The 25,194-nt window shown below is 34.4% G+C and overlaps 1 protein-coding gene across 1 annotated transcript in view; it reads left to right on the top strand.

The window, feature by feature from the left end:
* Mms19 (MMS19 nucleotide excision repair protein) overlaps positions 1-25,194 on the top strand; it is a 137,049-nt gene that overhangs the window by 73,005 nt on the left and 38,850 nt on the right. Inside the window, exons 5-6 of the mRNA XM_089090032.1 lie at positions 6,334-6,495; positions 23,116-23,365. Of these exons, the coding sequence (XP_088946158.1) occupies positions 6,334-6,495; positions 23,116-23,365 (412 nt within the window). The remainder of the gene's footprint in view (positions 1-6,333; positions 6,496-23,115; positions 23,366-25,194) is intronic.

Below are 25,194 nucleotides of genomic sequence, written 5' to 3'. Positions count from 1 at the left end.
GATGACGATTGGATGTATCAGTAGGTAATGTGTTACCTGCAACAGTAGCAAGGAGTTGTCCTCTATCATCAACGATTATCTTTATGTTGGCATTCTCTTTGAGTGCAATCATATCTGGAGATCTCAATCTCGCATATCCACCATTTGGACAACGGAATCTTTTCGGTATTCCAAAGAAATTTAATTCCTTACTGTCGTGACAACGCATGCATACATTTCCTATAGTGCTACCACTTGTACTTGAGGTGAAGAAACTTCTTTATAATTTAATTTCTGATCGCTGGGGACAACAGAGTCTCTCAAACCCCGTAAAGCTATTTTAAAAGGTACAAGAATTATTTATTTAACAGAAATCCTCGCTGTTTGAATGACCACCAAGTAAAAAAAAATCACACGGAATAAGACAACAGAGTCTCTCAAACCCCGTAAAGCTATTTTAAAAGGTACAAGAATTATTTATTTAACAGAAATCCTCGCTTTTTGAATGACCATCAAGTAAAGAAAAAAACAACACACAGAATAAAACAACAGAGTCTCTCAAACACCGTAAAGCTATTTTAAAAGGTACAAGAATTATTTATTTAACAGAAATCCTCGCTTTTTGAATGACCACCAAGTAAAGAAAAAATCACACGGAATAAGACAACTGAGTCTCTCAAACCCCGTAAAGCTATTTTAAAAGGTACAAGAATTATTTGTTTAACAGAAATCCTCGCTTTTTGAATGACCACCAAGTAAAGAAAAAATCACACGGAATAAAACAACAGAGTCTCTCAAACCCCGTAAAGCTATTTTAAAAGGTACAAGAATTATTTATTTCATAGAAATCCTCGCTTTTTGAATGACCACCAAGTAAAGAAAAATCACACAGAATAAAACAACAGAGTCTCTCAAACCCCGTAAAGCTATTTTAAAATGTACAAGAATTATTTATTTAACAGAAATCCTCGCTTTTTGAATGACCACCAAGGAACGAAAAAATAACACAGAATAAAACAACAGAGTCTCTCAAACCCCGTAAAGCTATTTTAAAAGGTACAAGAATTATTTATTTAACAGAAATCCTCGCTTTTTGAATGACTACCAAGTAAAGAAAAAATCATACTGAATAAAACAACAAAGTCTCTCAAAGCCCGTAAAGCTATTTTAAAAGGTAGAAGAATTATTTATTTAACAGAAATCCTCGCTTTTTGATTGACCACCAAGTAAAGAAAAAATCACACAGAATAAAACAACAGAGTCTCTCAAACCCCGTAAAACTATTTTAAAAGGTATAAGAATTATTTTTTTAACAGAAATCATCGCTTTTTGATTGACCACCAAGTAACGAAAACATAAAACAGAATAACACAACAGAATCTCTCAACCCCCCTAAAGATATTTTAAAAGGTACAAGAATTATTTATTTAACAGAAATCATCGATTTTTGAATGACTAACAAGTAAACATAAAATAACACGGAATAAGACAACACACTCTCTCAAACCCCGTAAAGCTATTTTAAAAGGTACAAGAATTATTTATTTAACAGAAGTCCTCGCTTTTTGAATGACCACCAAGTAAAGAAAAAATCACACAGAATAAAACAACAGAGTCTCTCAAACCCCGTAAAGCTATTTTAAAAGGCAAAAGAATTATTTATTTAAAAGAAATCCTCGCTTTTTGAATGAGCAACAAGTAAAGAAAAAAACACACAGAATAAAACAACAGAGTCTCTCAAACCCCGTAAAGCTATTTTAAAAGGTACAAGAATTATTTATTTAACAGAAATCCTCGCTTTTTGAATCATCACCAAGTAAAGAAAAAATCACACAGAACAAAGCAACAGAGTCTCTCAAACCCTGTAAAGCTATTTTAAAAGGTACAAGAACTATTTATTTAACAGAAATCATCGCTTTTTGAATGATCACCAAGTAAAGAAAAAATCACACAGAATAAAACAACAGAGTCTCTCAAACCCCGTAAAGCTATTTTAAAAGGTACAAGAATTATTTATTTAACAAAAATCCTCGCTTTTTGAATGACCACCAAGTAAAGAAAAAATCACACGGAATAAAACAACAGAGTCTCTCAAACCCCGTAAAGCTATTTTAAAAGGTACAAGAATTATTTATTTAACAAAAATCCTCGCTTTTCGAATGACCACCAAGTAAAGAAAAAATCAAACGGAATAAGACAACAGAGTCTCTCAAACCCCGTAAAGCTATTTTAAAAGGTATAAGAATTATTTATTTAACAGAAATCCTCGCTTTTTGAATGACCACCCAGTAAAGAAAAAATCGCACGGAATAAAACAACAGAGTCTCTCAAACCCCGTAAAGCTATTTTAAAAGGTACAAGAATTATTTATTTAACAGAAATCCTCGCTTTTTCAATGATCATAAAGTAAAGAAAAATCATACAGAATTAGACAACAGAGTCTCTCAAACCCAGTAAAGCTATTTCAAAATGTACAAGAATTATTTATTTAAGAGAAATCCTTGCTTTTTTAATGGCCAACAAGTAAAGAAAAAATCACACGGAATAAAACAACAGAGTCTCTCAAATCCCGTAAAGCTATTTTAAAAGGTAAAAGAATTATTTATTTAACAGAAATCCTCTCTTTTTGATTGACCACCAAGTAAAGAAAAAATCACACAGAATAAAACAACAGAGTCTCTCAAACCACGTAAAGCTATTTTAAAAGGTACAAGAATTATTTATTTAACAAAAATCCTCGCTTTTTGAATGACCACCAAGTAAAGAAAAAAACACACAGAATAAGACAACAGAGTCTCTCAAACCCCGTAAAGCTATTTTAAAAGGTACAAGAATTATTTATTTAACAGAAATCCTCGCTTTTGAATGACCACCAAGTAAAGAAAAAATCACACGTAATAAGACAACAGAGTCTCTCAAACCCCGTAAAGCTATTTTAAAAGGTACAATAATTATTTATTTAACAGAAATCCTCGCTTTTTGAATGATCACCAAGTAAAGAAAAAATCACACAGAATAAAACAACAGAGTCTCTCAAACCCCGTAAAGCTATTTTAAAAGGTACAAGAATTATTTATTTAACAGAAATCCTCGCTTTTTGAATGATCACCAAGTAAAGAAAAAATCACACAGAATGAAACAACAGAGTCTCTCAAACCCCGTAAAGCTATTTTAAAAGGTACAACAATGAGTTATTTAAAAGAAATCCGCGATTTTTGGATGAGCACCAAGTAAAGAAAAAAAATAAAAAGAATAAAACAACAGAGTCTCTCAAACCCCGTAAAACTATTTTAAAAGGTACAAGAATTATTTATTTAACAGAAATCATCGGTTTTTGAATGATCACCAAGTAAAGAAAATATCACACAGAACTAACCAACAGAGTCTCTCAAACCCCGTAAAGCTATTTTAAAAGGTACAATAATTATTTATTTAACATAAATCCTCACTTTTTAAATGACCACCAAGTAAAGAAAAAAAACACAGAATACAACCAAAGCGTCTCACACAACACGTGAAGCTTTTTGAACAGGTACTAGTAGATCTGATTGAACGGTAAGCATTTGTGTTTTAATGATTCCCAAGTTAAGAAAATAACCCACAGAAATAGAAACCTAACAGTCTAAATCAGCGTCAAGCTCTTTGAGATGGTATAAGAATTATTTTTTTAACAGAAATCCTTGTTTTTTGAATGACCACCAAGTAAAGAAAAAAAACACACAGAATAAAACAACAGAGTCTCTCAAACCCCGTAAAGCTATTTTAAAAGGTTTTTGAATTATTTATTTAACAGAAATCCTCGCTTTTTGAATGATCACCAAGTAAAGAAAATATCACACAGAATAAAACAACAGAGTCTCTCAAACCCCGTAAAGCTATTTTAAAAGGTACAAGAATTATTTATTTAACAGAATTCCTCGCTTTTTGAATGATCACCAAGTAAAGAAAAAATCACACAGAATAAAACAACAGAGTCTCTCAAACCCCGTAAAGCTATTTTAAAAGGTGCAAGAATTATTTATTTAACAGAAATCCTCGCTTTTTGAATGATCACCAAGTAAAGAAAAAATCACACAGAATAAAACAACAGAGTCTCTCAAACTCCGTAAAGCTATTTTAAAAGGTACAAGAATTATTTATTTAACAGAAATCCTCGCTTTTTGAATGAGCACCAAGTAAAGAAAAAAACACACACAATAAAACAACAGAGTCTCTCAAACCCCGTAAAGCTATTTTAAAAGGCACAAGAATAATTTATTTAACAGAAATACTCGCTTTTTGAATGACTACCAATTAAAGAAAAAATCACACGGGATAAGACAACAGAGTCTCTCAAAACACGTAAATCTATTTTATAATGTATACTAATTAGTTATTTAACAGAAAAACTTGCTTTTTGGAGGACCACCAAGTAAAGAAAAAAAACACACTGAATAAGACAACTGAGTCTCTAAAACCCCGTAAAGATATTTTAAAAGGTACTAAAATTATTTATTTAACAAAAATACTAGCTTTTTGAATGACCATCAAGTAAAGAAAAAATGACATGGAATAAGACAACTGAGTCTCTCAAACCCCGTAAAACTATTTTAAAAGATACAAGAATTACTTATTTAACAGAAATCCTCGGTTTTTGAATGATCACCAAGTAAAGAAAAAAACGCGCACAATAATACAACAGAGTCTCTCAAACCCCCTAAAACTATTTTAAAAGGTACAAGAATAATTTATTTAACAGAAATCATTGCTTTTTGAATTACTACCAAGTAAAGCAAAAATCACAGAATAAGACAACAGAGTCTCTCAAACCCCGTAAAGCTATTTTAAAAGGTACAAGAATTATTTATTTAACAGAAATCCTTGCTTTTTGAATGACCACCAAGTAAAGAAAAAATCACACGGAATAAGACAACAGAGTCTCTCAAACCCCGTAAAGCTATTTTAAAAGGTACAAGAATTATTTATTTAACAGAAATCATCGCTTAATGAATGACCACCAATTAAAGAAAAAAAAACACACGGAATAAGACAACAGAGTCTCTCAAACCCCGTAAAGCTACTTTAAAAGGTATAAGAATTATTTATTTAACAGAAATCCTCGCTTTTTGAATGACCACCAAGTAAAGAAAAAAAACACACAGAATAAGACAACCCCTCCAAAAATATTTTATTCAGAGATTTCTTGTTAAAAAATTATCCAATCACTAATTAGAATCAATCACACTCCTATTATTCAAACATTAATTAATATCGTTCATAGAGTCCAATTTTCGAATTCCTTATCCCTTTTTGCAAATGTAAATCAAACAATTCCGATTGTAACAGCGCGTTTAATCACGTTGGTTGGAAAGGTATCCATAAGTACATGCTCTGAAAAGGTGCCAAGGAACGTAATCTCCCCAAATAGCACCATTATAAGTACTCTAAGACACCTCGCTCCCATCATCCCATCCCTCCAAAAATATTTTATTCAGAGATTTCATGTTAAAAAATTATCCAATCAGTAATTAGAATCAATCACACTCCTATTATTCAAACATTAATTAATATCGTTCATAGAGTCCAATTTGCGAATTCCTTATCCCTTTTTTGCAAATGTCAATCAAACAATTCCGATTGTAAAAGCGTGTTTAATCACGTTGCTTGGAAAGGTATCCACGAGTACATGCTCTGAAAAGGTGCCAAGGAAGTATAGGTGTGAAAGGATACTCTCCCCAATTGTTTCATAACATGCATTATAGCGTGCCAGCTTTTTAAAATGTCCATGTCTAAATATAGTGTCAAAGGCGTGGGTTTTCTTGTGAAATTCAATGTAAGTTTTCATGTAAGTTTAGAATCAGCACCTAGGTTACTACTCATGGTGATGTCCTTTCCTGTTCGCTTATTTTTTGAAGCACATTATTTGTTATCATTATCCGTGTCCATTAATCCATATTAGTATATTTCTGAATAGACGTGAGACGCATATATTGATGCAAGAATATATGCCAGTTAAAATAAAATTTAGAAGCCCCAAAAAAATTATAAAATAAGATAAAAAAATAGTTTCAATCTTTACACTAAAATTTTATAGGGGTATTTTGAAAGTATGCAGGAGTGAAACAAATTTAGTTCAAGGGTAATTGCAAGTATTTATATATTTGTTGTATTTTAATACGTTTGAACGAAAAATTCTATTGTAAATGCTGGGCAAGTGGGTACGAGAGGGTACCTCAACATGGGTAATAACAAACAAAGTTTTTTAGATTAATACATTTTAGTTTTCTATCGTCACACGTCAATAACTTCGTGTTTTAATTTTGTGTCTTCGTTTTAGACGGCTCTATTCTTTTTAATTACTTATATCTTTTACAGCCACCAAATGATCCATTTGGGGTTACTAGAGATCAGTTAAGAGAGGCGCTTCAAACAGCTCTTGGCTCTACCCCTGCTTTTGCCGAGTACAACTTGAATTTAATTATTGAGAAACTAGACTCGGAGCATGCCGACGCGAAGTTGGATTCCTTTAGTCTCCTCGTAAGTGTCCTTTTATGTTTCATTCTTCCCATTTCGTCTCTTAATAGGTTGCTAGCTACCGCTGTAACCCGGATTTTAGTTTAAGACAACTAGGGCACTGCCAATAGAGCCTTACTCTGTTGAAACAGGAGGTTGATTCAAGTACAATTCAAGCTTAATTTTCATTTATTATAATCTGCTTTTTCTAAATTTATTTTGAACCGATCTGATATTTCTTGAAGTTAATCCGCCTATTGAGCTTATAAATCTGGATTATAAAATAGTCATGGCTTGGTGACTCAGTAGGATATAAGCTAGTTATATATATATATATATATATATATATATATATATATATATATATATATATATATATATATATATATATATATATATATATATATATATATATATATATATATATACATATATACATATATACATATATATATATATATATATATATATATATATATATATATATATATATATATATATATATATATATATATATATATATATATATATATATATATATATATATATATATATATATATATATATATATATATATATATATATATATATATATATATATATATATATATATATATATATATCACACACACACACTACACATATATATATATATATATATATATATATATATATATATATATATATATATATATATATATATATATATATATATATATATATATATATATATATATATATATATATATATATATATATATATATATATATATATATATATAACCAAATAAACCTGATGCACAGTTTTAACAAAAATGGCTCTTCTACCTTCAACATTAAAAAAAAAAAAAAAAAAAAAAAAAACAGAGAAAACAAAATTTTTTTGTAACTATTATTTTTTTAATATGTTTTATATTAAATTTTGTGGTTTTGATGGGTATATCTCATATATTTTTTCAAGGGATGCCAATTGGAAAGAGACTTAGTTTTACAACCCCCCTCCCCTCCCCGCTAGATTTTGAAAAAAAATGTTTTTATCTCTTTTAAAAGAATCCTTTCCTCACCCTCTTCCCTCTCCTCTACATTTCTGTAATTAGCAGAGATGAATTTCCTTAGACACGAACTTAAATTTCTCCTCTTATAAGTTACCCGTGTTCTTTAATTTTTCTCCTCAAACATCCTTGCGGGGTCACATAATCGGTGCTCAGGAGCAACAGCCTCAAGCGGTACAAATAACTCTTTTGAAACATTTCTTTCTTAAATATATAGTTGAAAGGCGAACATTGTACGCCTTGTTGAAAATCAGGATTATACCATCCCTTTTTAATTTGTAAAAAATTTAGTGTTATTTCAGACTGAGAATTGCTGCTACAAGAAGTGTCCATTTATCTAGATATCCAATACCCATCATCGAGATGTTTAACCACGGGATTTGAACGTTTTCTAAAAGGGTTCTACCTTTTAGAAAACGTATTCTGGTAAATAAGAAAAAGTGTTCTAGAATAACTTTCGACCCTAGTCCTTGTACTTACAACCTATATTTTTCAACCCCGTCTAGTCCTTGTTTTCAATCCTAGAGGCTTTTAACCCTAACAGTTCTTCTTTAACTTCTTTAATTAAGGATCCTTTGTCCGAGAGGACGAGGGTTCGAATCCTAGTGTACCCAATTATTTGGTTTGGGACGGGGGTCAGTGGCGTGACTCTGTAAGCTCAGCTAGAGTCGAACCATCTTTAAATGGGTACCTGGAGAAATCTGGGGAAGGTAAACAGGAAGGGTGTGCGAAAGCATAGGATGGTTGACCCCCCAACGACCCAATTATGGGTTGAACTTAACAAAGGTCATTTTGAACAGAACGTCTATGATTTCTCTCTTATACCTAACTACATGTTGCTATCTAACTAACTGTTGCTAACTCAACATTTTAATAACCGCTGCTTGTAATTCATTGTAACACTACACTCTAGATTGTCATTTTCTCTGTGATGCAATTATCTACCAAGTCACTAATTTTTCTGTGCTTTCTTAAGAGGCTGGAGGCGGTCGCACACTCCGGTATAATCCTTTACCTTACTTGAATAAAATATGCATGTTCTTCCAAGGCTCTTGTTTGTTTATCTTCTTATTGTTATAAACTTAATTCATTATTATTTAACGATTTAATGACATTGATTTTTGACATCGAAGATAAATCTCTTCGATTCCTTTCTTGATCTTGCAGTTGATGTTTCTAGATAGGTCCTCTGTGAATTGCTGCTTCCCTGAACTGATCTTTCCAGAACTTTCCAGAACTGCTTTCCAGAGATGAGCTAGCTTAAGTCATTGAATTATTGTTATTGCCTGCAGTTGTCGTGGAACTGCAATTTCATTGAGATATCATGCCGTGTCATAGATTTTGACTGTTAAACGAGGGACGCGGCAATGCTCTTGTCCTTTAATTGCTCATTAATACTCTCATGAAGTTTAATTTTAAGTAATAAATTTAAATCATTATTACTAATATTCTTAGATGTGTTTCGAACTTTCCTACAGATAACACCATCTGCTACTTTTTTTCAGCATTTTTTTTTTTTCAATTCATTAAAATTAAAAGAAAACAATTACAAAACGTAAAGTAATTACTAAGCCCAAGAAGCGTAACTTGTAATGGACCAACAAACCAAAAATAAAACGCTTTTATAAAGCACATAAAAAAAGCACAGACAATAAAGCGCATACACTTACAAGCACAAAAAAACAAACAAAAAAAAGACAAAACAAAAAACAAAACTGGAACAAGATAAGGACATTTATCAAATAGGGGGTTTAGAAGGAAACTTAACATATAACTGAAAAATATTTAAATGAAGAAAAGACATAAAAAATTGAGACAGAATAAAAAAAGAGTTTACAACCTGAAAAATATATTAAATGAAGAGAAGAGAAACATATAAATTAGGATAGAATAAAAAAAAAAATTCTAAAATGGAAACACCCGACGAGAAACTGCCTTTACAGAAAGATATAGAGGTACCTCAGCAGGGATGGAGTTCCATAGTAGAACTGATTGATAAACAGGAGACCTCTGAGCTGCTGTTGATGATCGTTTGGGTAAAATAAATCTGCGAGAAGAACTATGTAAAGAAGAAGAGTACCTACCTGGACCTGTCCGTAAGAAAAACCGCTGCAGAGGTGGTGGAAGTGTACCTAGAAAAGCAGAATTCGCTAAATAAAGATTAATTTTACCCACAATACGATCCAGCGGAGCTATTCCAGTATCATTATAAAGATCAGAGGAAGGGTAGAACCAAGGTAGAAAAAAAGTAGCCTTCACTGCCCTATTTTAGGCTCTTTGAAGTGTGCAGAGAAGAGATTTATTAGTACTACTCCAGACAGAACAGCAATAAGAAAATTAAAGAAAAATAAAGCATAATAAAGAGAAAGCATAACACCTGGGGGAAGAGATGAGTTAACCCTGTGTAACATTGAAGAGTGGCGGAGGACAAGGGAGTGGGTATGAGTTATATGGGGTTTAAAAGAAAGAAAACAGTCAAGATACACACCAAGAAATTTCACCATAGTAGCTTGCGGTACAAAATCATTCACATAAGACAAAATGATTGGCTCCTGTACGTCTCATATTCGGTCCTGAAGTGTACAATGGCGCTTTTTTGGCTGTTGAGAGCCATACCATTTGACCAGCACCAATCTTTTACTTTATCAAGAAGACCTTGAGCTACGGAAGTGGCAGATGGCAGGTCCACTGCAGCAATGGAAAAGTTACTGTCGTCAGGAAAAAGAATAGGATACACAAGGGGATGAAGACCATCAACAAGATCATTAATATAAATTAAAAACAAAAGGGGTCCAAGCACAGAGCCCTGTGGGACACCTTCAAAACAGGCAAAGTAGGGGAAGAAGTACCATTAACCGAAATATACTGAGATCTCCCTGAGTGGTAAGACCTAAACCATTCAAGTGGGACTCCATGCACTCAAATAAAGATAATTTAGACAAAATAACAGAGTGATTGACCATATCAAATGCCTTTGAAATGTCAAGAAATAGACCCAAAACACACAAGCCCTTGTCCAAATTAACACGCACAAACTCTGTTGCATCTGAAAGTGCATGCATGGTAGAAAAACTGGGACGAAAGCCATACTGATGGCTAGTTATGAAAGAATTTCCTGCAGTCGTATTAGTACTAAATACAAATGAAGAGAGACTACGATACACTACTTTTTCAACAACCTTAGAGATGACAGGAAGAAGAGAAATGGGTCTATAGTTTAAAATTAGAGATGAATCACCTTTTTTATACAAAGGTACAACGTGAACTTTAAATAAATGAGGGAAAACATCAGAAGAAAGAGAGAGGTTAGTTATATGGGAGATTGGCTTAGAAACAAACTGACCAATATTTTAAAGGACATTATTACTCAAACCAAAACCATCAACTGAACGGCTACTTGGAAGCTGAGGAATAATACTAGAAATTTTGGTATCACTGCATGGGGAAGGGAAAAATTACTTTTTTGCTAAGGGAAAACTACTTACTCTGCTCTGGGGTGGAATAGGAACCGAAGGAAGTGTGGTGAAATACGAATTAAAGGCACTCGCTGTAGAATTTTTGTCCATATTAAATCCATCAGCTTTCCTGTAGTGACATGGAAGGGACTCTTTGAGTTTCTTGCGGGAAAGAGCTTCATTAACTACAGTCCAAACCTTTTGCAAATACCCCTTACACTCATCAATTCGACGCGAAAACTAGAGCTTTTTGGCTACACGTACTGAAGAAGTAAGCATATTTTTATAATGTTTATACTTCAAAAGATCATCCTGTGTCTTACTTTTACATGTAGCCTTGAACAGAGACGCCTCCATATGTGTAGCATTGATCAGACCTCTAGACACCCATCGGTATTTGGGTGTGGAATTCCTTGGCCTCTTTCTAAGAGGAAAATACTTATCCAACAGAGCTCCCATCATAGGCAGCGCGCTAGCGCTGCCTAAGTAAAGAACGATGTGGGCACAATGTGTTTTTTCTCCACCCGGGCACTTCGTATCGAAGGAGTTGTCTTAGAAACCTCCAAAAGGGCTCATTCAATTGGAAATTGGAGTGGCTAGTGCCCTTTTTAATAGTCGAAAAGGATTGGAGGGCAACTAGCCCCTCCACGCCCATCATTCCCCCAAACACATCCAATTAAAATTTTGAGATGGCCATTTTATTCAGCGTAGTTGTTTTCCAGATAGAAAATATGTTTTCGAGGAGGACACTCCCCCACAACCCTCAGGGCAAGGGTTTTAAGTTTTGGCCTGGGGGCAAATAAGGTTTTTATAGAAAGTGTTGTCATAGAAACTTTAAAAAAGGCTCATTTGATTGGGAATTCAAAGGGCTAGTGTCCTTTTTAATAGTTGAAAGTGATTTGACCGTAACTAATCCCTCTCTGACGCCCACCTTTTCATAGGCAGCGTAGCGCTGCGTAAGTAAAGAACGATGTGGGCACAATGTGTTGGTTTTTGAGTTTTTTTTTCTCCATACCAAGGCACTTCGTATCGAAGGAATCGTCGTAGAAACTTCGAAAAGGGCTCATTCGATTGGAAATGGGAGTGGCTAGTGTCCTTTCTAATAGTCGAAAGTGATTGGAGGGTAACTACCCCCTCCCCACGCCCATCATTCCCCGAAACACATCCAATCAAAATCTTGAGATAGCTATTTTGTTCAGCATAGTTGGTTTCCAGGTAGAAAGTATGTTTTTGAGGAGGACACTCCCCCGCAACCCTCAGGGGCAAGGGTTTTAAGTTATGCCCTGTGGGCATATAAGGTTTTTATAGAAGGTGTTGCTTTAGAAACCTCAAAAAAGGCTCATTCGATTAGAAATTAAAGGGCTAGTGCCCTTTTTAATAGTCCAAAGTGATTGGAGGGCAACTAGCCCCCCCCTCCCACACACAACATTCCCCCAAATACATCCCATCAAAATTTTGAAATAGCCATTTTGTTCAGCGTAATAGATTTCTAGATAGAAAATATGCTTTTGAGGAGGAAACTCCCCCACAACCCTCAGGGCAAGGGTTTTAAGTTATGCCCAGGGGGCATTTAATGTTTTCATAGAAGGCGTTGTCGTAGAAACTTCAAAAAGCTTATTCGATTGGAAATTCAACGGGCTAGTGCCCTTTTTAATAGCCGAAAGCGATTGGAGGATAACTAGCCGTCCCCACGCCCATCATTCCCCCAAACGCATCCAATAAAAAATTTGAGATAGCCATTTTGTTCAGCGTAGTTGATTTCAAAGGGAAATTCAAACTGCTAGTTCCATTCTTAATAGTCGAAAGTGATTGGAGTGGAACTAGCCCCTCCCCCACGCCCATCATTCTCCCAAACACATCTAATTAAAATTTTAAGATAGCCATTTTTTTCAGCGTAGTTGATTTCCAGATAGAAAATACGTTTTTGAGGAGGACACTCCCCAACCACCCTCAGGGCATGGGTTTTAAGTTATATCCTGGGGTATATAAGGTTTTTATAGAAGGCGTTGTCATAGAAACTTCAAAAGGGACTCATTTGATTGAAAATCCAAAGGGCTAGTGCCCTTTTTAATAGTTGAAAGTGATTGGAGGGCAACTAGCCCCCCCCCCACGTCCATCATTCACCCACACACATCCAATAAAAATTTTTAGATAGCCATTTTGTTCAGCATAGTTGATTTCCAGATAGAGAATATAGTTTTGAGGAGGACACTCCCCCATAACCCTCAGGGCATGGGTTTTAAGTTATGCCCTAGGGGCATATAAGGTTTTTATAGAAGGCGTTGTCGTAGAAACTTCAAAACAGGCTCATTCGATTGGAAATTCAAAGGGCTAGTACTCTTTTTAATAGTCGAAAGTGCTTGGACTGCAGCTAGTCCCCCCACGCCCATCAGTCCCCCAAATACATCCAATCAAAATTTTGAGATAGCCATTTTTTTCAGCGTAGTTGATTTCCAGATAGAAAATATGTTTTTGAGGAGAACACTCCCCCACAACCCTCAGGGCAAGGGTTTTAAGTTATGGCCTGGGGGCATATAAGGTTTTTATAGAAGGCGTTGTCGTAGAAACTTCAAAACAGGCTCATTCATTTTGAAATTCAAAGGGCTAGTTTCATTCTTAATAGTCAAAAGTGATTGGAGTGGAACTAGCCCCTCCCCTACGCCCATCATTCTCCCAAACACATCCAATTAAAATTTTGAGATAGCCATTTTGTTCAGCGTAGTTGATTTCCAAATAGAAAATTCGTTTTTGAGGAGGACACTCCCCAACAACCCTCAGGGCATGGGTTTTAAGTTATATCTTGGGGTATATAAGGTTTCTATAGAAGGCGTTGTCATAGAAACTTCAAAAGGGACTCATTTGATTGGAAATTCAAAGGGCTAGTGCCCTTTTTAATAGTTGAAAGTGATTGGAGGGCAACTAGCCCCCCCCCCACGTCCCGCATTCACCCCAACACATCCCATCAAAATTTTGAGTTAACCGTTTTGTTCAGCGGGGTTGTTTTCCAGATAGAAAATATGTTTTTGAGGAGGGCATTCCCCCACAACCCTCAGGGCAAGGGTTTTAAGTTATGCCCAGGGGGCATATAATGTTTTTATAGAAGGCGTTGTCGGAGAAACTTCAAAAAAAGCTCATTCGATTGGACATTCAATGGGCTAGTGCGCTTTTTAATAGTCGAAAGTGATTGGAGGGCAACTAGCCCCCCCCCCCACGCCCCTCATTCCCCCAACACATCCAATAAAAATTTTGAGATAGCCATTTTGTTCAGCGTAGTTGACTTACAGATAGGAAATATGTTTTTGAGGAGGATACTCCGCCACAGCCCTCAGGGCAAGGGTTTTAAGTTATGCCCTTGGGGCATATAATTTTTTATAGAAGACGTCGTAGAAACTTCAGAAAAGGGCTCATTCGATTTGAAATTCAATGGGCTAGTGCCCTTTTTAATAGTCGGAAATGATTAGTAATAATTTTTGTTGTTGTTGTTGTTTAGACCAGGGCACTTCGTATCGAAGGAGTTGTCATGGGAACTTCGAAAGGGGCTCATTCGATGGAAAATAGAAAGGGCTGATGCCCTTTTTAATTGTCGAATGTGACTGGAGGGCAACTAATCCCCCTTCCACTCCCACCCTCCCAATTGCCCATTATGTTTAAAAAATAAATTTTGCCGCAAGATTAAATAAAAATGCACTGTGATAATGCTAATTCCCAATAAGGTATGTCAGCAGTATCCCAAGAACGACCGAGGGTATTATATTCAAACTTTCGAGGCTACTTCTGCTCTTAAATTTAACCAATTCAAAATAGTGTAAATGTATCAAAGCTTTCAAAGAAAGTAAACAGATTTTTTTGGGAAATGGAATGAAGTTTTTCATCTCAGGTCAACTAGAGGAGGTATGACACTAAGTTAAACAGTGCTATTTGTGTCCAGATTTTTAAAAGGGTGTATGTTGTTAAAAATTGCTGAAAATTTTTCTCCAACATGCAAATAGCAGGCCAAACTATAAAGTCTTAAAAACGAAAAGATTTAAAGTGTTATTTTCTTTTTCCCTGAAAAGACTATGTCAATATAAAACGAACAGAAATTAATTAAAAAAGCTTTTTTCTCAAAAAAAGTTTTTCAGAGAAAAGAAAAGAACCCCATTAAACAAAAAATGAGCAAAAATAAAATAAAATAATCTACCAAGCTCGAAACTACCACAAATCAGCATCGATAAATAAATGAAACCCAAAACGAAGAGAAATTAAAAGAAATAACCGAGTCAAACTGAATGTGCAGCAAGTTTATTTTTGTGTCGTATTAATTAAAAAAACTTTTTCCACAAAATAAATTTTTCAAAGAAAAGTAAAGAACCAACAAAAAATGAGCAAAAATAAAATAAAATAATCTACCAAGCTCGAAACTACCACAAATCAGCATCGATAAATAAATGAAACCCAAAACGAAGAGAAATTACAATAAATAACCGAGTCAAACTAAAAAAGGGCAGAAATTAACATAAGTTGGGCGCAAACCCCCATGCCTTCCCGAGGCCAGAACAAAATTTGCACTTTACTGAAAAAAATATAAATGTTTTTACTTTTATAACTTTAATAAATCAAATAATTTTAACATTTTGATTACTAAATATAAGTATATGTATATTAAACTGACAATGCACATTCATTTGTATTTTTTTCAGTAAAGTTCAAATTTTGTTCTGGCCTTGGGAAGGCATAGGGGTTTCGCACCCAACTTATGTTAATTTCTGCTCGTTTTGAGTTTGACTTGGTTATTTATTTTGATTTCTTTTCGGTTTTGGGTTTCATTTATTTATCGATGCTGATTTGTGGTAGTTTCGAGCTTGGTAGATTATTTTATTTTATTTTTGCTCATTTTTTGTTTAATGGGGTTCTTTACTTTTCTTTGAAAAATTTATTTTGTGGAAAAAGTTTTTTTAATTAATACGACACAAAATAAACTTGATGGACATTCAACATCATTAGCTTCAAGAACACTAGACCAATCATTACTCTGAAGACTATGTATTAAATTCGAAATTTCTTTATCTTTGAGAGTTCTAAAAGAAGACTCACCCCGCTCATCCACAGCAATCTCAGTTTAAGGCACAAAAAATTATAGAAAAATAGGGAAGTGATTAGAAAGATCAGTGAAAACAAGACCAGAAATAAACTTCAAATTAAGAGAATGAGAAACGACAATATTATCTATTAAAGTGGTAGAATTTCTTGTAGGGTCAACACGAGAAGGAAAAAAAATTGAACGAAGTAGACCAGAAGAAGAAAGCACATCAAAGAGATGGTCACATTCATCACTTGATCCAATATTTAACATATTACAATTAAAATCTCCCAAAACACAAATGCGTTTTTTAGAGAAAGTCCCCACACAAGAAAGCTGATCAAGCAAATCGCAGAACAGATGCGTTGGAAAAGGAGGGTGCTTATAAAACAAACAAATAGTATCAAATGCAAACTGGCTTTTCAGATCAATGACTAAGAATAAACTGTCCTACTATTTGACGTTATTGATGTAAACAAGGGTTCAAGGTCAGACCTTCTACTAAATTCAACATCAGATTTTATAAATAAATAAATACCCCCTGAGCACTTTGTTACCATTCTAGGGATATGAACAGCAACATAACCATGCATATCATAAGCTGTTATTTTTTCACCATCAGATAACCTTGTTTCTGTTAAACACATTACATCAAAAGGGCAAGATTTATCAGACCACAAATATGATTTCAGACTATCCGACTTATCTCTTATCCCACGCACATTCAAATAAAATACATTGAATCTACTATTTAAAGACAGTGAGGGTATAATTATATCACAATATTCAATGGTAGAGTGATATCACGCTACCATTTTTATCACAATATTTATCACAATAATCAATATATTTACCAATTTTATCACAATAATCAATGGTCACAATATATATATATATATATATATATATATATATATATATATATATATATATATATATATATATATATATATATATATATATATATATATATATATATATATATATATATATATATATATATATATATATATATATATATATATATATATATATATATATATATATATATATATATATATATATATATAAAACTAAACTAAACTATAACTCTAACTAAAACTACTTCTGCTGCACATTTGTCATTTTTGTCTTTGTTTTGTCTTTTTTTTATGTTGTTATGGTTTTGATCTATTTTCTGGTTTGTAAAGGTTATTTGCAGTAACGGTTTTATACCATATAAACTAGGAGGAGGGCAAGGTACTGGAGTGGCTAGTGCCCTTTTTAATAGTCGAAAGTGATTGGAGGGCAACTACCCCCCCCACGCCCATTATTCCCCCGAATACGTCCAATTAAAATTTTGAGATTGCCATTTTGTTAAGCGCAGTTGATTTACAAATAGAAAATATGTTTTTGAGGTGGACACTCCCCCACAACCCACAAGGCAAGGGTTTTAAGTTATGCCCTGGGGGAATATAAGGTTTTTATAGAAGGTGTTGTCGTAGAAACTTCAAAAAAGGCTCATTCGATTGGAAATTGAAAGGGCTAGTGCCCTGTTTAATAGTCGAAAGTTATTGGTAGGCAACTAGCCGCCCCCCCCACGCCCCTCATTCCCCCAAATACATCCAATCAAAGTTTTGAGATAGCCTTTTTGTTCAGCGTAGTTGATTTCCAAATAGAAAATTTGTTTTTGAAGAGGAAACTCCCCCACAACCCTCAGGGCAAGGGTTTTAAGTTATGGCCTGAGGGCATATAAGGTTTTTATAGAAGGCGTTGCCGTAGAAACTTTTTTTGGTTTTAGAACAGGCACTTCGTATCGAAGGATTTGTCATAGAAACTTCAAAAGGGCTTATTCAATTGGAATTTGAAAGGGCTAGTGCCCTTTTTAATAGTAGAAAGGGATTGAAGGGCAACTAACTTGCCTCCCACGCCCACCATTTACCAAAACACATCAAATCAAAGCCATTTTGAGATAGCCATTTTGTTCAACGTAAATGAAAGGTCCGGAAATTTCGTCTTTGAAGATGGCAACATCCTCACCCCCCAAACACATTCAATCAAAATTTTTACATAGCCATTTTTTAACGTAGTTGAAAGTTCCAGAAATTATGTATTTGAGGATGACACCCCCCCCCCTACAGCCCTCAGGACAAGGGTTGTAGGTTATTCCCTGGGGGCATATAAGGTTTCGTAGGAAGCGCATTAGCGCTGCCTACGTAAGTAAAGAGCAATGTGGGCACAATGTATTTTTTGGTGGGTTTTAGACCAGGGCACTTCGTATCGAAGGAGTTGTCGTAGAAACTTCCAAAAGGGCTCATTCAATTGGATATTGAAAGGGATAGTGCCCTTTTTAATAGTCTAAAATGATTGGAGGACAACTAATCCCGTCACTCGGTCCTACAGGGGCATATACTACTATAACTGATACCCTGAGCTTTTTATTCTATATTTGTGAGTTTTTCACTGACAAGTCCATTTTTTTATCCAAGCCTTGACCTCCCTAATTGAAGGATACGAATTTGAATCATGGGAACGTATTTTCATCGTATTTTGCATATTTTTGTTTACACACAGACGAAACCCACACAGAGACGACAAACACATAGAGACAGCACACACACAGAGACAAAACAAATAGTGAGACGACACACGCACAGAGACGACACACACACAGAGACTGTACTTTAAGCCCTGGGGGGAATATAAGGATTTTATAGAAAGGGTTGTCGCAGAAACTCCAAAAAGGGTTCATTCGATTGGAAATTAAAACGGCTATTGCCCCCATCGCTTGTGTATCTTTTGCTTTGCTTGGATAGCCTTCTTACAGTTGGCGTGTTGAGCAAAGGTCTGTTCTTATTGGACACCTGGATCCACTTTGAAGGGGTATGTTTTTCGTTTCGAATATACCTTGCATTTTTTTGTGTTATTTTAAATATTTTTTTATCTTTTATCCCTAATTGTTCTTGTTTTATAATAGGTGAAAATCCATTAAAAGTAAAATCAAACACTAGAGGAAAATCTGTTGGAAAACACACTGAAAAGCCATATTAAGAGCTATATTTCTAAGTTAATCACTGAAAAGTCCATTTTTTTAGTATTTGAGGAAAAAGGGCTTGGTTGGCCTGTTGCCCTCCGATTACTTTTGACTCTTAAAAAGGGCACTAGAACTGTCAACTTCCAATCTATTGAGCCCCCTTTAAAAAAATTTGTCGGAAAAATTCTATTATCCCTTTTTACGTCCAGGCGAATTGACCCTCTTGCATCTAATTTATGCCCTGTCACGCCTCCACAACGTAGAGAACTTGGTGCTGTTCTATGTTGGAAAATACAGCTTTTGTGAATCTAAGGAAAAGAGATTTGTCAGTAATATTATTTTACCTTAAGTTAGTAGAGGTGTTTCCAACAAAGCTGTGAATTTTTAAATGAAAAAAAAATCGAAAACGATACCGCTAAAAACACCACTTTTTCAGTAAAGCAAATAAAACTGCAGAATTTTTCCATATTTTGTCCAGAGGCACCAAATCACGTTTTTTTTTCATTTCGGGGGCTCAAAGTTTGTTTTTTTTTCATTTAAGAAATGAAGTCGTCTCTCTGTGTGTGTGTCATCTGTGTGTGTGTGTCGTCTGTGTGTGTGTGTGTCGTCTGTGTGTGTGTGTCGTCTTTGTGTGTGCGGCGTCTCTGTGTGTGCGTCGTCTCTGTGTTATTGTCGTCTCTTCAAAATCCAACAAAAGGCTGAAGCTGTATAGTAGTGAATGCGTTCTACAATTCTATTTAACTTGAAAATGAAATTCTTGACTACGAAAAATGTAAGAAATAGTGATTGGGAAACTACATTAGAAATGATTTAAACTCATTTCATTACGAATTCTGTTGGTTCGCATTGTGAGGTACTGGTGTTTGCAATCTTCCCTCCCTTTAGCCTTGTGCACCATTGGCGCTAAAATTTGTTCTCCCGAACAAATGGTTGCCATAATTTTGCGTATTACCGACGGCATACCGTAACTGTAGCGTTTGTTACGTCTTCTTTTATTAGCGTAAATGCCCTTCCCCCTTTTATTAACGTAAATACACCTCCCCAAAAAATTTTTTTCAAATTACAGACATGTCATTAGGTAACAATGGTGGTACTTTTGCTTCGAAATACTTGGGTCTATACATAACAAATATGTCAAGTTTTACATTTATATTATCGGTTCATTCCATTTTCTACTGCCTTTACATTTTGTGTAGCCTACTGGTTCTACAATGGTCCTAAACCAAAAAAAAAAGGTCTCGATGTTATTCTTTTTTAGTCATATTGACTCAAGGCAACTAAAAGGTAAACAAAAAAGACACTGTGACTTGAAGAAAAATCCCTATCTTGTAGTATAAAAAGAAAAAAAAATTATTGTAGGGATTACTTGTGGCATTTTTCGTACTACTTTTATTTGTTTGACATGTTTCCTTTTGTTTTGGAAAAAACAGAATAGTACAATATTCCACTTTTTTGAAGATAGGAGCTCGGAATTTTCCATTTTTTGCCAGAAGAAAGATCACGGATGCGTGTTTATTTGTTTTTTTTTCTTTTTTTTTCTTTTCCCTAGGGGTAATCAGGAATCCAGGCCCTTATTGAGATTTCCAAAAGTGTTTTTTTTTTTACTTTATCTTTATTATTGGGATAAACATAATTAGTATTTATAATTATTCCCGTATAAAAATATTTTGTCACTAGGAACTTTTTTAAATATATATATATATATATATATATATATATATATATATATATATATATAGTATACATATATATATATATATATATATATATATATATATATATATATATATATAGGAGAACAAATAAACACTAATATTGCAGAGCATCATAAATTTCATTTCCCGTTAAGCTCGTATATAAGCTCTCTACTCTTTTCTGAACAACCGTGCACGGGTCGGGTATATTGTAATGGTTACTAATCGCTGTGTTACACTTCCAAGGAGGCACTCGCAAGAGAAATTTACAAAACTGGAAGAAGCAAGAACGCACCGTACGTTTATCTTATCAGATAAAAGAGCCCAAAATGGAGAGTATATTTATTATAACAAAATAAATTTAAATCCGTCACTTTAATTTTCTGCATTTGCAGCACACAAATCAATTTCATTCTGATCATTGAACTTAAACCGCCCTTCCAGATTGTGTTTTATACGGGATATGGCCTTTACTGGACCAAATATTTCGTAAGCCAAGCTTTGACATGGCATATGAAAGAAGCTTTAAGCGTGGTTTTGTAAGCATCTCAAAAAATAGTATCCTATTCAGAGAATAGTATCAGATCCTTTCAAATCCTTCTTGATAGGCCTGAAAGAGCTTCATTCTTTTGTCTGAGAAGTAGTTGACGAACTCGTAAGTTGCAAAATTCTACAACTAAGGGTCTGGATTTTGCAGATGGTTTGCCAATTCTTTTGGCTGATACAACATCAGACTGAGTAATTGGTATGCCAGGAAATTTTTCTGCACATAGTGACATAAATCGACTTTCAATGTCCTCAATGGAGGTATTTTCTTTCAAACCAAAGAGAATAATTTGGTTGCTCGAAGCCTGCTGTTCAAAACAGTCATTTAGTCTTGCCAGGTTGGACTTGATAGGCCTGAAAGAGTTTTCAAGGTCTTTCATGGATGACTCTAAAGTAGTCAAAGAAGATTCAAGAGAAAATTTGCGTTTTTATAGCTTTCAAAGCTTTTATTCACTAGATTACTAAGAACTAGGTTGAGGCTAGCATACACATCCTGCTTGATTGCATCCAACTTATCTGAAGAGATAGAGATATCATGTTGCATAAATGCCTGTTCCTCTTTCATTTTAATCACTGCCTCATCTACCTGGTTAGAGATCTTAGCCAATATGAGGTCATCAAGTAACCCTTTCACTGAAGATTTAAGGTTGTCAGGTTACAGTGAATCTGCTAGTATTTTATGTTTGATTTTTATACTATTTATGTGATAAGTGAGCATGAGTAGTTGCTCTGAAACAGATTCTGATTCAGAGAATTGGAGGGATCTGTCTGACCTTAGTTCACGAGGTGGCTTGAGTTGACTTTGATGTAAACAACAAAATAGGTACAGAGTCAGCAATGGCATAAGACAGGTTGGGTATGAGGCAGGATGTGCTCCACAATCTAGCAACAAATTTCAAATAGCAAACTTTTCACAAACTATTTTCTTAAAATCAGTCCATCCATCTTGGAACTTTCTTTGTTGCAATATTTTTTATCTACTGCAGGGATAGACTGAACTCTTATGCTGCCATGCTTACCGAAATAGATACATACTTACCGAAATAGTGCACAAAGAATACCAATTTAAAACTGCAGTGCTACTGCTTCTACTAACAACTCACCGCAGCACCAAGCTGCCTGAAGCCAGCACTGCTACGCGCACTCCCCCTCAATCCCAATCTATTCAAAGCCTCCCTCTTTACACCATCTCAGGAAGCTCCAATTTCCCTCAAATCTTTCTTTACTACATCCTCCCACACAACCGCGGACGACTTGCTTTCCGTTTAGCCCTAGAAGGCCGGCTGAAAAAAAAACAATCTTTGGCAATTTGTCATCCTTCATCAGCAGAAAGTGCCATAGCTATCTCAACCTTTCTCTCACTATATTCCTAGAAAGCGGGATTGAACCACAATGTTCGTACAACCTCCTGTTCGAAATACGATCAGTCAGTCGGGTACCGGAAACAATCTGTAGGCAATTTCTCTGGAAAACATCTTGAAAATCTTCCTCCGTTTTTTGCAGCGCCCGTACTTTAGGATCATATTTGGTTCTGAAGAATGTAGTGGATGTAAAGCTGTAGTGGATGTAAAAGTGCTCAAAAATTCTTCTAGGTGGGTTCGTTCAGGTTTTGTTGGGTCTTATCTGATTTGGTTCCCATTCTACGTGTATAGTCGATATACGTTTTCATCATCATCATCATCATCAATTATTTTATTAATACTAAAACACTATTACAAACGTAAAAAAGTTATTCGACCCAAGAAGCTTGCCTTGTTGTGTTGGTTATTAACATTTGTTAAAATCGTGTGTAATCGATTTATTTCTTTGATCTGTTGAATTTCAGGAATATTCCGTGGGACATTACTCGCCTAAGGATATTGACTCTTTCCTAGACCCCATATGGTTAGCAATAAGAAGAGAACTATTCACTGGGGCTCTCGGTGGAGAATTTGAAAAGAAGGTGTTGTCGACTTTAACAGCATGTCTACGCGTTGCTTCTTTGAGAACTGAAGTTGTACAAAATGGAGAGGATTTAGAAGTAGTTGCAGATAATCGGTTTGCATTTAAAGAAGCCATTACCGTTGCAATTAAACGTAAGTGAGGATAGTCAAGATGATTTTATTTGACAAATAAATACAAAAAATGTTTGCAGCACCTGCTTAAAAAACCTCAAAAAGCTGTTTTGGCAGCAAGTTGCAGTATTCCTAATCCTACATATTCTAAAAACATTATTTTACGTCATTCTACGTGGTATTCATTACTCTGTTCATTCATAAATATGAATCGAGTATGAATCATTGGATAATTTATCAAAGCTATATTGTGCTTAACTCTGACCCATACTAATATCTATTAAACAGTTTGCAGTATCGAGCTGTATGTAAAGAGCAAAATGTAAGTAAAGATGGTGTTTGCGTGTAAGGGGAAGAAATTTTATGGTATGCATTTTTTCAAAAAGTTTATTGACTTTATTGACTCGACATGAGTTCCGCGTTAGTCAAAATAAAGATCTAATGAGTTATATCATAATTTTCTTCAATTTTCTATAATATTAATGAGTTATCACGATTTTCTTTAATATTAATGGGTTATATCATAATTTTCTAATTTATCATAATTTCTCAGTTTTTTTTTTTTGCTGGCTTAATAACTAGTGAATGGAGGAGTGTTTTCTACTTCATAGGGGGGGGGGATGTGTTGATGGCATTAACCCAATTCATTTTTCTAATTAAAGTGAAAGTATTGGTAAAATACGCTTTTTTTTATTTTTTTAGTAGTCCTGTGAAATTTGGATTTTATTGTATGTTAGAGAACTTGAAGTATGTATTTCAGAATTTATTTCTGCCAGCTGTCATAGTCAATAATAAATTCGAATGGCGCTCGCACTTATAATATGACAGAAACATTAATGTTTAAAAGGGTCTGACTTAGGTCATGTACGAAAATTATAAATAATAAAGGTCAAAGCGCAGTATCTTGTGAAGCTCAGCGTCTAATGGGGAAGCTTGATGACCGCTTTTAATCAATTTGAACATACTGTTACTGTCCTGCTAAGAATTCACTGAAAGCTAAGTCCAGGATCTATTGCACCATAAAACTCACTCTTCCTAAACACCAAATCGTGGTCGACTGGGTCAAAAGCCTTGATTATATCTAGCAATATTACTAGAACCTTCTACCTTACTTCAGTGCTTCATTGACTACTCTTGTTAAACAGGCAACAGCTTATTCCATTATCTGACCATATCGGAATCCAAATTGGGCAGATTGTTACACGTTACGAAAATCTAAATTGGGTAAAGGCAAACAGCAACATACTTTCTTAAATCACTTGATAAGACAGGAAGCACCAAAATTAGCCTATATTGTCTTGCGTTATTAGCCTCACCATGTTTTTGGATAAGAGTCACGCTAGCTACTCAGTTAACAAAAGTTAAAAAAAAGTAGGTTCACAGTTATTTTGGGACTTAGTAGGCTGCTGGGCTAATGGTAGTACGTAGATTATTTTTTATGCCACACTGATTTTTTTATTTACAATTGAAAGGAAAATTTACTAAAAACGGGTAAATTGTTTTAATAAGACAGATTTTTGTGTTAATTTTTTTTTTCATTTATTTCTCACTATCTCATCGGAAAATTTTACCCGTTTTGAATATATTTTTGTTTCAGCTGTGTATCAATCTCAGAATAAACCTGATAACCCCAGTGATCAAAAATCGCTAGCAGATGCATTTTTTTTCTTACTATAGATGAGCTGTTTAATCTCATTTGATGAAACAGGGATGATATTTCAAGAAAATTCTCGAAATTTTTGGAATGGCACTCCATGACGCAGATTAAAAAACTGCATATGAACAACCGCTTACCAAATTACCCTATAAACGGTGGGCAGTAACTCCAATGTAATTTATTGTGTGTGTGC

This window comes from Artemia sp. Qi Xiang Cuo, chromosome 6 (genome assembly GCF_049724085.1).
Source record: "Artemia sp. Qi Xiang Cuo chromosome 6, ASM4972408v1, whole genome shotgun sequence".
In the NCBI taxonomy this organism is placed as follows: Eukaryota; Metazoa; Arthropoda; class Branchiopoda; order Anostraca; family Artemiidae; genus Artemia; species Artemia sp. Qi Xiang Cuo.
This window is presented reverse-complemented; position numbering and strand designations above follow the sequence as displayed.